The following is a 12611-nucleotide window of genomic DNA, read 5'->3' on the forward strand; positions in this document are numbered from 1 at the left end:
AGTGTGAACTCAGCCCCAGCCAGGACATTGGGTTGAACAATGGGATGGAAACCAGGTACTCAGATACTGAATCCACATTCCAGATGACTGGGACAGTCAATGGCATGCAGACCAACAATCAAGTGACCTGAACTGAAACAGGTCCGTTTCAGAAATTTGAGACTGTCTCCTGGGATTCATCCAATGGCAGTTTGCCACAACAACCCACCTGAGTCAGTTGAGGATGGACCCTTGAGGAACTATGGGAAGAAGAAAGGGCTTTGTTCTTGAACACAAGAGAGACAACACAGAAGAGACCCATGCTGTGGACTTAGCAGTGTCCATCCTGGGTCCATTGTCTCTTGGTCTCCAAGGGTCCACGTCCCAGCATGTGGACCCCAGTGAAATGGATCTGCAAGGCTTTGATAACTGAATCTACATAAGCTGAAATGAACTTTCAGAGACCAGCAAATAACATGGCTGGCCTGCATCAGTAGTTATGACTGATGTTTGTAAATTATTGCTTTAACAATTCTTCTCTCTAACCCTGTTACTTCTTTTTTTATTAATAAATCTTCAGATATTTAGATCTAAAGAATTGGTGAGCATGTTGTTTTGGGTAAGATCCAAGTATATATTGACCAGTGTCTGGGGCTGGGCCCTGCGGGGTCTGGAAGAATGTGCGGTGTTTGATGAAACAGGCTTAAAAGCGCCTCCCCTGAATTTGGGGGTTGTTGGTCTGGGGTGCTCTAGCAGTTGAGAAGTCTGTGGGTTTGTTTGTGTGGCTCTTGACTCGCCAGTGGGGCTGGCAGAGGTGCTGTTGTGTCTGGTTGTATTTGTCTTAGTAAGAAGGAAATCCCAGCCTGGGGCTGTAAGTGGCCTAGATTTTAAGCAAAGGTGCCCTGGATAGATTTCTCTGGCTGTGCCCAAAACCCCCATACTATTGTAGGGCCCACATCATTTTAGAAGTATGGGATGACCAGCAATGGCAGCAGAACTTCCTCATGAGCAAGGCCACCTTCGTGAAACTTTGACTTGCTGGCTTCCACCCTAAACCGCAGCAATACAAAAATGAGATCCACTTTAACAGTTCACAAACAAGTAGCCATTGCTCTTTGGAAGTTTACAATGCCCAACAGCTACCAGACAGTGGGAAATCAGTTTGGGGTGGGTAGATCCACTGTGGGGGGGCATGGTGATGCAGGTAGCCAATGCAATCTGAGACTGCCTGATGAAGACCACAACTCTGCGAAATGTGCAGCACGTAGTAGATGGCTTTGCTGCCATGGGTTTCCTAACTGCAGTGGGACAATAGATGGGACTCTCATCCCCATCCTGGCCCCGGACCACCTGGCCTCTGAGTACATAAACTGCAAAGGGTACTTTTCAAAGCTGTTGCAGGCTGTGGTATATCACAAAGGTCATTTCACCAACACCTATGTGGGATGCTTGGAAAAGGTTCAGGATGTGCTTATCTTTAGAAATTCCAGTGTTTATGGAAAGCTCCAAGATGGGACTTTCTTCCCAGACCAGAAAATTAAAATTGGTGATGTGGAGATGCCCATTATGATGCTGTGTTTCTTCTCTTCTCACTTGGCTCATGAAGCCATACACTGGCAACCTGGACTGCAGCCAGGAGCACTTCAACTATAGATTAAACAAGTGCAGAATGGTGGTGGAATATGACTTTGGCCATTTGAAAGCCAGATTCCATTGCCTTTTGACCTGTTTGGTCCTTTCCCAAATCAACATCCCCACTGTGGTCACAGTCTGTTGTATTCTGCGTAATATTTGCTAATTGAAGGCAGAAAAGGTAATGCCAGCCTGAGCTGCTGAGGCAGATGCCATGAGCAGGGTTTATGCACGGCCAAACACAAGGGCATTTGCAAATGTTCATGCAGAAGCAACAGCGATCAGGGAGGCTTTGAAAAACAGATTTATGAATGAGCACACAGTCACATGAATCTGCTGCCCATATTCATACAATGAACCTGCTCCCCACGCACCGCACAATTATTTCTGATTAATCTTTCTGAAAACACCTCCAAATGCACCCCATGATGAGTGACCCAATGAACAAGACTCTTTTTTTAAGTTTCTATTTATTTACAGGGGTTGTGGGAAGGGATATTTAGGAGAAGAAAGGGAAAAGCAAAAGGCATCGTTTGGTGGTATGTGAGCCTTTTGCCCTGGGGAGAAGTCATGATGGTGGAACAGGGCACTGTCCTCATCTTCCTGCCCTGCATTCAGGGACCCTGATGACAGGGGGACGAGGCATATCAAGGGGAAGGCAGGCAACAGGGAGCTGAGTCCGAGTCCACATAATTAGTTCTGCACTGGTGGGCGTCCCTCTGCAGTTCCAGCAAGGAAGGAAGGATCTCTGTTTGTTCCCTGATAGCTGTCAGGAGGTATTGCATGTTCTTGCTCCTGGACTGGAGCACGCTTTGGTGTCGCTGTTGTGTCCACATTTGGTTATCAGTGGCTCTGGCTTTCTCCCTGTCTGCCTTTTCTAGTTGTAGCAAGATAAGGTCCTGCTTGGATCTCTTCTTCCCCCCTCAGTGTAGCAACTTGGTCTCCCATGTGTAAGTTGCTACGGAATACAATGAAGATCAGAATGTAGCTCTCTTTCCTCACACTTGCCTGCAGGCTTTTCCCTCGCCATCAGAATGGACAGCATCTGATGAAGTGAGTCTGTGCTCACGAAAGCTCATGCTCAAAACTTTTCTGTTAGCCTATAAGGTGCCACAGGACCCTTCGTTGCGGTTACAGATCCAGACTAACGTGGCTACCCCTCCGATACTTGACAGTCTGTCCCTTCACCCTACCCTCAGGTGACACCCCTAGAAATTATTTGAAACCTAAAATTAAGAAGTCTTGCCAAGCATGATCACTATGCCAGAGGCACTTACACCATATCAAGGGAGAAAGCATTAAATATGGTAATCTGCTGTCCTATGGAATGCACAGCTGAAAAAATTTATAAGTATTGTGGCAGGGCCCAGGCAGAGGGCCCCTCAGAGGGAGCCCAAAACAAGGAGAAGGGCCTGCAGGGCAATCACAGGCAGATGGGTGGGAGATGGCTCAGCCTAACTGAGGCCAGCTGGCCCCAATATTTGGACTAATAAGAGGCTTTTAAAAACCCTTCATAGTGGGAAGTGGGGCAGGGGGTGAGAGGTGAGCGGAGAGAGGTGAGGAGACCAGAAACAGTGAGAGAAAGCAGGCTGAAAAGGAGCAAAAGAAAGGAACAGGAAAACCAGGAACTGCAGAGGGAGAGTGAGGAGCTGCAGCAGATTGAGAGGGGCACTTGTTACAGCTGCAGCCTGGAGAAGGTACCTGGGGAATTGTCTGGGGAAGTGGCCCAGGGAGAAGAGCTGCTGCACCAAGGACTAAGGGAGTCAGCCCTTCCCACTGGCCGTCGCATAGGGTCTCTGGGCTGGAAGCCGGCATGAGTGGGTGGGGGGCCGGGTTCCCCCCAGACCACCCCTCACCCCAGTGAGGGCAACTGGGCCCTTGAGTGGGCCCAATGGACTGAGTAGAGGCCAGAGGCCGAGAAATAGGACTGACTTTGTCACGGTATCTTAAGTCAAGTTGGTCAAAAGCCAAAAGGAGTTCAATGAAAATTTTCAAAATGTTGTACTTGTCTTTGTTGCAAAGTTTTTAGAATAGAACCATTTTTTTTAAATGGTCACAATTTAAAAAAACTTTGATGTTTTTATCAAAGACATTATTAAAATGGCTATTAACATTTTTCATTTGTTGAAAGCCAAGTGTTTTTGCAAATGCTGTCTTTTGGAAAATGTTCTCAATTATATATATTTTTCTGTGAAGAATGGAAACTTCTTGTTAACTATTTTCATGAAAACGTTATTTTTGAGGCCTGGAGGCTGGTTTTTTGACTGGGGAGGAAAAACACTTTTTGTTCTTTTAAAAAAAAAAAAAAAAAAAAAAAAAAAAAAATTCACCATTTGTTGTGATGAGCTAGTTTGCTCATTGACTACATTTTCCTTTGCTCTCTTTGTAGCCTTGATACAAACAGTGAGAGCCAAGCCACCAGATCCTGGAGTGAAAGCATATCACAGATCTCTAGTTACGCTGAAAGCAGGTACAGAGCATGAGTTCTAAACTTCCCAAATATCTTGGGTTGGCCATAATATACAGCTGCTGAGATAAATCATCATGGGGCTGCTGCTTCTTGGTTATGCTTGCTTGTATCTGGCCACATTCTTGTTTTCCTGGACTCATAGAAATGTAGAGCTGGAGGCAACTCTGACAAGTCCTCTAATCCCAGGGCCAGATTATGAAAAGGATTTTCAGGACTCTGAGCTAAGGGGAGCCCTGGGATGCAGTCCCTAAAGCCCCTGTGTATTGCATCCCTGACTGGCTCTGCCTGGTGTGTTTGTGGGAAGGTGGCTTTCCCCATTTCCCTCACACTCTCCCCCCCAGGGTTGGAGATATATCAGGGGTCAGGGTGAGTGCAGGAAAGCTCTCTTTCCTCACACTTGCCTGCAGGCTTTTCCCACACCACTCACGTTAGCTGGGAATCACAGGCAGTGCGTGCAGTGCACTGTGGTGTCTGCAAGTGCAGGATGGTCCAGAACCACTTGTCCCCTGTGCCAAATAGGAACTATGCCAGGTGAGTACCCCAGCCCTCTGTCCCCTTCCATGTCTTCCCTCAGTCCCTGCCCCCAGCAGCCTACTCTCACATACTGAAACCCTCTTTGTTTGGCCTCAACCTGGAGGCTGGGCTGGGGTGGGGGGGCTGTTGAGCTCACAAAATCTGGTAGCCTGGGCCCCCAGAAGAGTTAGTCTGGAACTGTCTAGCCCAGCCCTCTGCTGTGAGGCAGGATCAAGTAATTTAGATTATCCCCAAGGGGTGTTTGTCCAACCTGGTCTCTCAAACTTCCAGATTCCACAACCTTCCTTTGAAGCCTGTTCCAGAGCTTAACAACACCTGAGAGTTAGAAAGCTTTTTCTAAGATCTAGCATATATCTCCCTGGCTGCAGAGTAAGCCCATTATTTTTTTTGTTGTACCTTCAGTGGGCAGGAAGAAGAACTGATCACCATCCCCTTTAGAATAACCCTTATCGCACCACTAACCATGCAGAGTTGTATTAACCTTACCCTATAGGTCAGGTATTCTAAACCTTTTATGATTTTTGTTGCTGTCCTCTAGGTTCTCCAAATTTGTCCACATCTTTCTTAAAGCATTTCGTCCAAAGCTGGAGCCAGGACTTTGAGTCCTCACCCAGTGCTGCATTGAACAGGACAGTTACTTCCTATGTCTTACAAACATTCCTGTTTACATACCCAGGCTATGTCTACACGAGGCTTTTCTCAGCAAAACTGGGCTTTTGTCAAGAAAAGCTGCAGAGTGTCTACACGCAAAATGCGCTTCGTCGGCAGTTTGTTGACAAAACCCAGCACATCTGCCGGCAGCATTATACCTTTCCCCATTCCAGTATAATGCCTCTCTCAACAGTGTTCTGTTGACAAAAACAGCCATGTAGATGCACCAAGGCCCTTCTGTTATCAGACGGCTTCTGGTTCACCAAGCAGCCCTGTTTGCAGAGCTTCCAGTCAGCTGTTGTTGAGAGAGGGCCAGGTTGTCTGGCTGCTGTCTGTCAATGGACTAGATTGCTCTTTCGATCCGCTTTTATGTGTAGACACAATTTGTCGACAGCAGTTTTGCCAGGAAATCCCTTCTGACAGTAATGTCTGTCGAGAGAGGCGTCTCATGGAGACATAGCCATAGAATGATGTTAGCCCTTTTGCAGCTGTATTGCAGTGTTGTCTCATGGATGCAATGCAGTCATGAAACAATCACCATCATAGTGCTAGTGCTGCTTCTGCTGCATGACGTGTAAAGCCAAGGAGGAGTCTTATATTTTATGGCAGAGCTAACATTTAGACTGAAATTTGCCATGTTGATTTCAATCTTAGAGAAGGAAAGTAGCTGCCAACGTTCAGTGGTGACTTTCAGAGGTTCTTAATCACAAGTCAATGGGGACTGGGTGTTCAGAACCTCTGATAATCACTCTCTAGACAAATAGCATCAACCTTCTCACAGCTAGTATGTCAGCAAAGTAAAATGTGGAGTTTTATTTCCTGACCTGAGCAATTTTTCATTTTAACTCAGTCCCTGTGCTGGCTATATTGCAACCCACCACATTCCCTCACCTCCCTGGCAGTAGCATTTCTCCTCCCTCTCACTAATTTTATTGCATATTTTCTGCAAAAATGATGGGGAGACAGACCCCAAATGGCAAGTCTTGGACTGAAATCAGGTTACAGCATAGGAAGAGGAGCAGGTGTGCTGCGTGTTGGGAGCATAAGTCGCCTTTTCATTCAGAAGGATATTGATCCATGATTGCAAATCATCCGAGAGTTATGGTCAGAGGCCAGTCTCCACGTACATCACTTGCTTCCTGAGTTGTGCCTTGTCAGGTTTTCCCCTGGTCCTTCCCTGCCCCCACAGGATCTGCCATGTGTTCCAAAGGAGCTTCTCAGTCCAGTCCTTACTTTTCCTAGTGGGCTCCTAATTGCCGATTGTGCACTTACCAATCACAGTGGGAGGGAAGCTTTGAGTATGAGTCATCATGTCTCCCTCCAGTGCTTCACCAAAGCCCAAGAACAAAGCTAAAAACCAGACAAGGAGCTTCCCAGGGAAGGTCATACACATGCTCTCTGCTCATATGGTCACTGCATGCAAGCAAATGTTGAAACCACTTTCAAGAAATATATTAACTCCATTTTGATTCCTGGGGAAGAAGGGAAGTGGTCTGACTCAGAAGAACAGTTCAGGGAGCAGCCCTGCACTCTATGTACATGCATGTCTACATACATTGGATCCCCAGCTTACCCAGGGGTTGCAGTTCTCCCAACCGTCCCATAAGTCAAATTTCCCACACAACTCAGGGGAGCCAGGAAACTGATGAGGCCACCAACCCAGGTCAGTTTCCTGGCTCTGGAGAGTGGAAGGGGGCTGGGGACCAGGCAGCAGCCTGGCTCCCAGCTCCCCCCCACTTGCAGAGCTGGGAAACTCACCAAGACAGCTGCCCTTGTCAGTTTCCCACTCCCATCAGGGGTGGCAGCAGAGAGCTTGACTCTCGGCTGCTGCCGCTGACAGGAGCAGCTGCTGCCCCAGACAGGAGCGGGGAAGTTTCTTCTGTCAGGGTTGGCAACCCGGTCAGATGCCAACCCTGAGAGGATCCAGGAAACTGACCATCAGAGGAGTGCTGGTCAGTTTCCCCACTCCTCTGAAAGGCGGGGAGCTGTCACCACGTGCCAGCTTCCCATCACTCAGTCACGTTAACCAGAGATATGTGCAACTCAAGTGTGCGTATCTCAGGGGTCTACTGTAGGGTGGAGCATTCAGTGCACCATTTGGAAAGCCAGGAAGCATTCACACTTTATTTTGTGTTTTATTAATTATTATTTATTATGATTACCAGCGACACAGTGGATGAGGAGAGCTCTGTGGGGAATTCTCAAGGTGAAGCAAAAGCATCCAAACCCACCCTGGCTACAGGCAGAAGGTAGAGTTTCTGTGGAATTTTATATGAAATGAGCCTTCACATCAGCCAGTATTCCCAACTCATATGTACTTTATGTTGTAGATAATACCACTTCCTATGCCATTGCCTTTGCTAACTCCACTGAAGAAGGGGTGGTTTCTCTCAGTATGGAGAAAGATGCTGCTCTGTCCAGTGAGCAAGCTGTGAGGCCCTTAATGTGTTCTGCCTGGGAGTAATTGGGGGCTGCTCTCTTCCCACTTGTTTCTTCCCAATCATGCTCATTGCTCAGAGTTTGCTATGTTTAGGGTGGATTGGAACAATACTCAGATGTTTTTATTTGGCCTTTTCTTTTAAATTTGGTTTTCCTTTGCTATATGAAACTTCAATAACAGCAGAAGACTTGGCTGTGCCAGATAAGTTTGTGGTAGCATGTCTGGTTAATTGCAACTTTCTTTAGGAGTGAAGAAAGAGTTATAAATACCCCCCAGCCACTGACTCAGAGTGAAGTAAAGCTGAGAGCCACCTCATCCCCAGAGAAAAGGTAGAGTTCAGACTTGATGGTTGTTCCCTTAGTCAAGTTCCATCTGTCTTTTTTGCAGCAAAAGCATGATCCCAGAGCACTGGCGATGGTAGGAGTTAGCTGACTTGGCCACATCTACCGGTGGAATCAGTGTTTGGGAGAGTCTCTCAAAAGATGGAGGAGGTTGCCATTGTTTGAGCTAAGCAGGGCAAAGGCAAAAGAAAGATTGCACTGTAGGCAACAATTGGCAAAGTGCGGAAAAAGACACAGCAACTGAACAAGTCCATCGCTGCTCTGATTTATAGGAATGGATTGTGGAGAGTGGATTATCCTCCAGTATATTTCTCTGTTTTTTCCTGTGCACCTGTGTATTATATTCCAGTAAGTTACATTAGGTACTACAAATACTGCACATTGAGTCATCTTACTTCTGTTTGATTACTAGTCACAAACCAGTTCAAGAGGAGCCTGACCAGATCTTCTGGGATGAATCATTTCCCAAAGCCACCACCATTTCTACAGGGAAAAGGTAGAGTCTGACAAAAACACCTCTTCCAGTGAAATGAAGGTTGTTTAGAGAGATGCTGTCTGCCTCTACCTGTTCCCTTAGCTTGCCTTGTGCCTGAAGTACAATAGTAAGTCAGGTTTAGTCCAGGATGTACGTGTTACAAGGTGCTGTGGCCAGGAAAATGGTGGTGAAAGGTAGTGTGGTAAGTAGCAGAATGTCTGTTCTACTCTGGGAGTACATTCTATTCAGTAGTTTTTGTGGGTGTTCTCCCAAGATCTCTGATGAAAGTTGCCCACCTTTGCCCTACTTACACTCAGCATAAAATCAGTGATGTAACGGTCATTTGTACAGCTCTTCATCTAGCAGGATGTCAAGTGTGGTTTGACTATTGACCTGATTCACATGTGATTCAGAAAGAGAAGGGAGCAAGAGGCAAATAGAAGCCCCAGCACTAATGCCACTGTGAGAATTCTCCCTGAGGGAGGGCAGGTGGTTTTTAAGACATCGCACGCCCTGGAAGTTCTCCCTCTTTTTCCCATCTCTCTCTGCCCTCCCCTGACTTCCACTCCCACCTCAGAAAACTCTTCTTATTTGTATAGCTTCCACCATTAGCTGCCTACTAAACCAGAGCAACAAGCTCCATTCTGCAGACCTGGCAGCTCCAACACTCTTGAGGGAGTAGACTCCTCCTCTAAGCACAGCAAAGGGATTTAACCCATTTCTGGCTCAGCCAGAGAGAGGCACGTATACCCCATCTCTCTCCCTTCCTGTGCCTAAAAGTTGTGTTACACCTCAGGTGAGAGACAGGGTAGTGAAGCAGTGTGTGATAGAAGTTTGCAGTGAGGCATCTGTGATGTGGATAAATTGACTGCTAGTCCAGCCTCGTCCACCAGCCACAAAGTCAGCACCTGTTAAAATAAACCAAGTGCACAGTGCTCACAAGAGCTAGTGAAAAAGTTTTTCCTTTGACTCTTCTGCCCATGTTCCCCACAGCAGGCTTGTTTGATGGTAGAAAAAGGATTTGGGGAGCAGAAGAAGAGAGACTGAACCCTCTTCACACTCTCTCTCTCTCTCTCTCTCTCTCTCTCATATCCACAGTGAAAAGGAAGAAAGGACCCTCAAACCCATAGTGCATGAGGGCAACCAGGACCCCATTTCTTCTCAGGAGAGGTAGCATTCTCTTGATGCCTTTGATTTTGCCTTAGTTGATTTGTAAGATGTTGAGGCTGGGTTCTTGATTTGAACAGCTGCTGAAGGCCCTGACTCATGTATCTATGGATATCCAAACTCCTTTTAATTAGCTTCCCTGCCTTTTGGCTAAGAGCTTAAATGTTTTCTAATATCTTCCCTTGTGAAAAGCATCCTTCACAGTGATGACTCCAAACTCTTTGTGGTTTGCATTGTATCACTAGAGCTTTTGGGTCTAGAGCGCACTCTATTTTTTTTTATGCACAATATTAGTTAAGTAAATTTCCAAAGGGGGGCAAGTTTGAGCTTGACTTTTGTGCTAACAACATTAAGTGGCCTGTGGGAAAGATGGCTTCCTGGGCTGCAAGTCAGGAGACCCAGGTTCTAATTCCAGCTCTGCCACTGAGTCCTCATTTTACCTGTAGCTCAGTTCCCCCTCTGTAAAAAGGGGATAATGACCCTGTCATACAGGACAGTTGGGAAGACAAGTCCATTCATGCTGGAGAGGCACTCAGGAGCTCCCGTACTAGAACTGAACATGGGTAAGAAGTTGTGTTACTTGGCATCAGTGTGGAAGCAATGATTACCAAGAGAGGGTATGGGTTGTAAGAGATCAAAGCCTTATACTTTATTGCCTCTCACAGCCATGAAACAAGAAAAGAGAATACAGCTTTGGATGAAATATCCGGCATTCCCCTCACTGTCATCTCCCTGGAAACAAGCCACAAGGGGTAAGGCTCAGCTGTGCTCACTCTGGCCATGTGAGAGTAGGATGGAGGTAGGGACTGTAGACAATGTACCTGAAAAGGGCCTTGCCTGAATCCCCAAATTCATACAATACCACCATCTACTGTTACCCATCCTGATGTTCACAGCTAGCTCCACTGCCCTTGCATTTGACATGCAAAGCAGGAAATGGGGCAGTTTGCATTGATTTTCCCAAAACAATTGAGGGTTTCCCAGTAAGAGGTATGCTCGTTCATCCCCAAAGAATACCTTTTCGCTCTTCCCAACATTCCTGGGTGCTGAGGCTTTCCAGAATCCCAGTTTCCCTGATGAACATTCCAGAGAGGCATACGCAAATATTCAGGGAATGGGTAATGCTATGCATAATCAATATACTTTGTAAGGGTTATGTCTTTCCTTTCTTCTAGCTATCCTGAGTCCATAAATATTGGCAATGAATTTGATCCAATAAAGTAAGAGCCAAGTATGTTAACAGCATCATAAGCTGCTGTTTTTGTTTTGCTGATGAGGTAGAAGGATATTTTTCTTTCCCTGTAGCATCCTAACAATGGGCATACCAAAAGAATGGCACTGCTTTGGGGTTATGAGGGTGGAGAGGCATGTACTCTCTATGGGAAGAGAATACCCCCATATTTTAAAAGTGTGTGGTCATTCAGCTTCTTTCCTATGTTGGCATGTGTCTCCCAGATTCCAGTCTGCACACAGTCCATTTTGACCAGTAAGCTGTCATGTTGTGTGGCGTGCTGGTGCATGGTAACTGATGGGAAGTTACATCTCACTGTCTGAAGTGAGCAGCAAGTAGGGTAGTAAGTTCTTTTCTAAAAGGAAAGTTTCACATCACACAGTTTTGTTACTTTAACTCCATTCATCAAATTGCTCTTACAACATGTCATCAGTCTCTCTTCCTTGCAGGCCCAATTTGTATTATAGGGATAGTACAGCTAATCCCTCAACAGAAATGTGCCACCAGTACAGAGTCCCTGAATGCCTGGAGGACACGAATTCCAATCTCATAAGGTAACAACTTAGAGATGACATTCACCGTGTTATAAGCAGAGGTTTGATGATATTTGGGTAAACTACCATCGGCTGTCTAAGGAGGCAAGATGACCTAGAAACGGCAGCAGAAGGGAATGGGAATGGGAGAAGACGAGGAAGCACACTCCATACCCTAAGCCGAAGCTATAGAACATGAGGTAGGCACAGTGTAACTGCAGTCGGATGGCTATTAGTTTTGTTGAGTTGTTGCTCATCAAGCTTTCTGTTGCAAATCATCTAGGTTAGTTGCTGTAACTGCAGTTGTGTTGTGTCTACTTCATCTCTGTGATGTCTCTTAGCTGGGTCTCTGGAGTTTTAATTCTGCCCAAGTGTTGGAGATTGGTCACTTTCAAACTTGACATCAGTCACATGGAATCAGGAAAGTGAGAGTGGAGTTGCTGCTGTCGATGCTGAAGGCACTTTGCTCACAGTGTTTATAGCAGCCTGCACTGCTCTTTCTTCACGGAGACCCAAAATGAGGCAATCTCCCACTTTGTCCCACAAAAGGGACAGGGTGGTTGAGAAGTATGATCTTGTGATATCATTCTCTTCTTTATATGAGTTGGAAGGTGAACCCAGACGAGGAGGCGGCAAAAACCTAATCCCAGGCAGCTAGAGCTCATGGAGTTGCTGTTAGCAAGCCTGGCTTTAGATAACGTTCCTACTAGAAACTCGTACTAGCTTGATCAGGGTTAGCTGCACTACATGAGCCAGCATAACTGCCTTTGTTTCCTAGAAGTCTGTATTGCTTGATTAGCGGTAGTATGAATGTTTTTCTGAAAGCAAAACAGCTTTCCCCAGTGCTTAGTTTCTTTTTTCTCGTATCTCTCACAATGCAACCTTGTTAGTCTAGACCAGCGGTTCTCAAACTTCATTGCACCGTGACACCCTTCTGACAACAAAAGTTACTTCATGACCGCAAGAGAGGACACTGAAGCGGGAGCCCATCTGGTCCCCATCTCTGTAGGTGGCAGCCCTATGTCGGGGGGCCTGTAACCTGAGCCCTGACACCCAGGCTGAAGACCTAGGGTGCCCCATGCCCCAACAGCCTTTACTGTCAGCCTTGATGACCCCCTTAAAATGAGATCATGACCCTCTTTGGGGTCCTGACTTACA

General features: G+C 46.4%; 1 protein-coding gene across 1 annotated transcript in view; it reads left to right on the top strand.

Moving 5' to 3' along the window:
* Nucleotides 1-12611, top strand: part of LOC142020412 (uncharacterized) — a 47781-nt gene that overhangs the window by 4202 nt on the left and 30968 nt on the right. Inside the window, exons 2-9 of the mRNA XM_075008188.1 lie at nucleotides 4001-4081; nucleotides 7432-7515; nucleotides 7952-8035; nucleotides 8460-8543; nucleotides 9621-9692; nucleotides 10355-10441; nucleotides 10865-10909; nucleotides 11370-11474. Of these exons, the coding sequence (XP_074864289.1) occupies nucleotides 4001-4081; nucleotides 7432-7515; nucleotides 7952-8035; nucleotides 8460-8543; nucleotides 9621-9692; nucleotides 10355-10441; nucleotides 10865-10909; nucleotides 11370-11474 (642 nt within the window). The remainder of the gene's footprint in view (nucleotides 1-4000; nucleotides 4082-7431; nucleotides 7516-7951; nucleotides 8036-8459; nucleotides 8544-9620; nucleotides 9693-10354; nucleotides 10442-10864; nucleotides 10910-11369; nucleotides 11475-12611) is intronic.

The sequence above is a fragment of the Carettochelys insculpta genome, chromosome 13, assembly GCF_033958435.1.
Source record: "Carettochelys insculpta isolate YL-2023 chromosome 13, ASM3395843v1, whole genome shotgun sequence".
Taxonomy (NCBI): Eukaryota; Metazoa; Chordata; order Testudines; family Carettochelyidae; genus Carettochelys; species Carettochelys insculpta.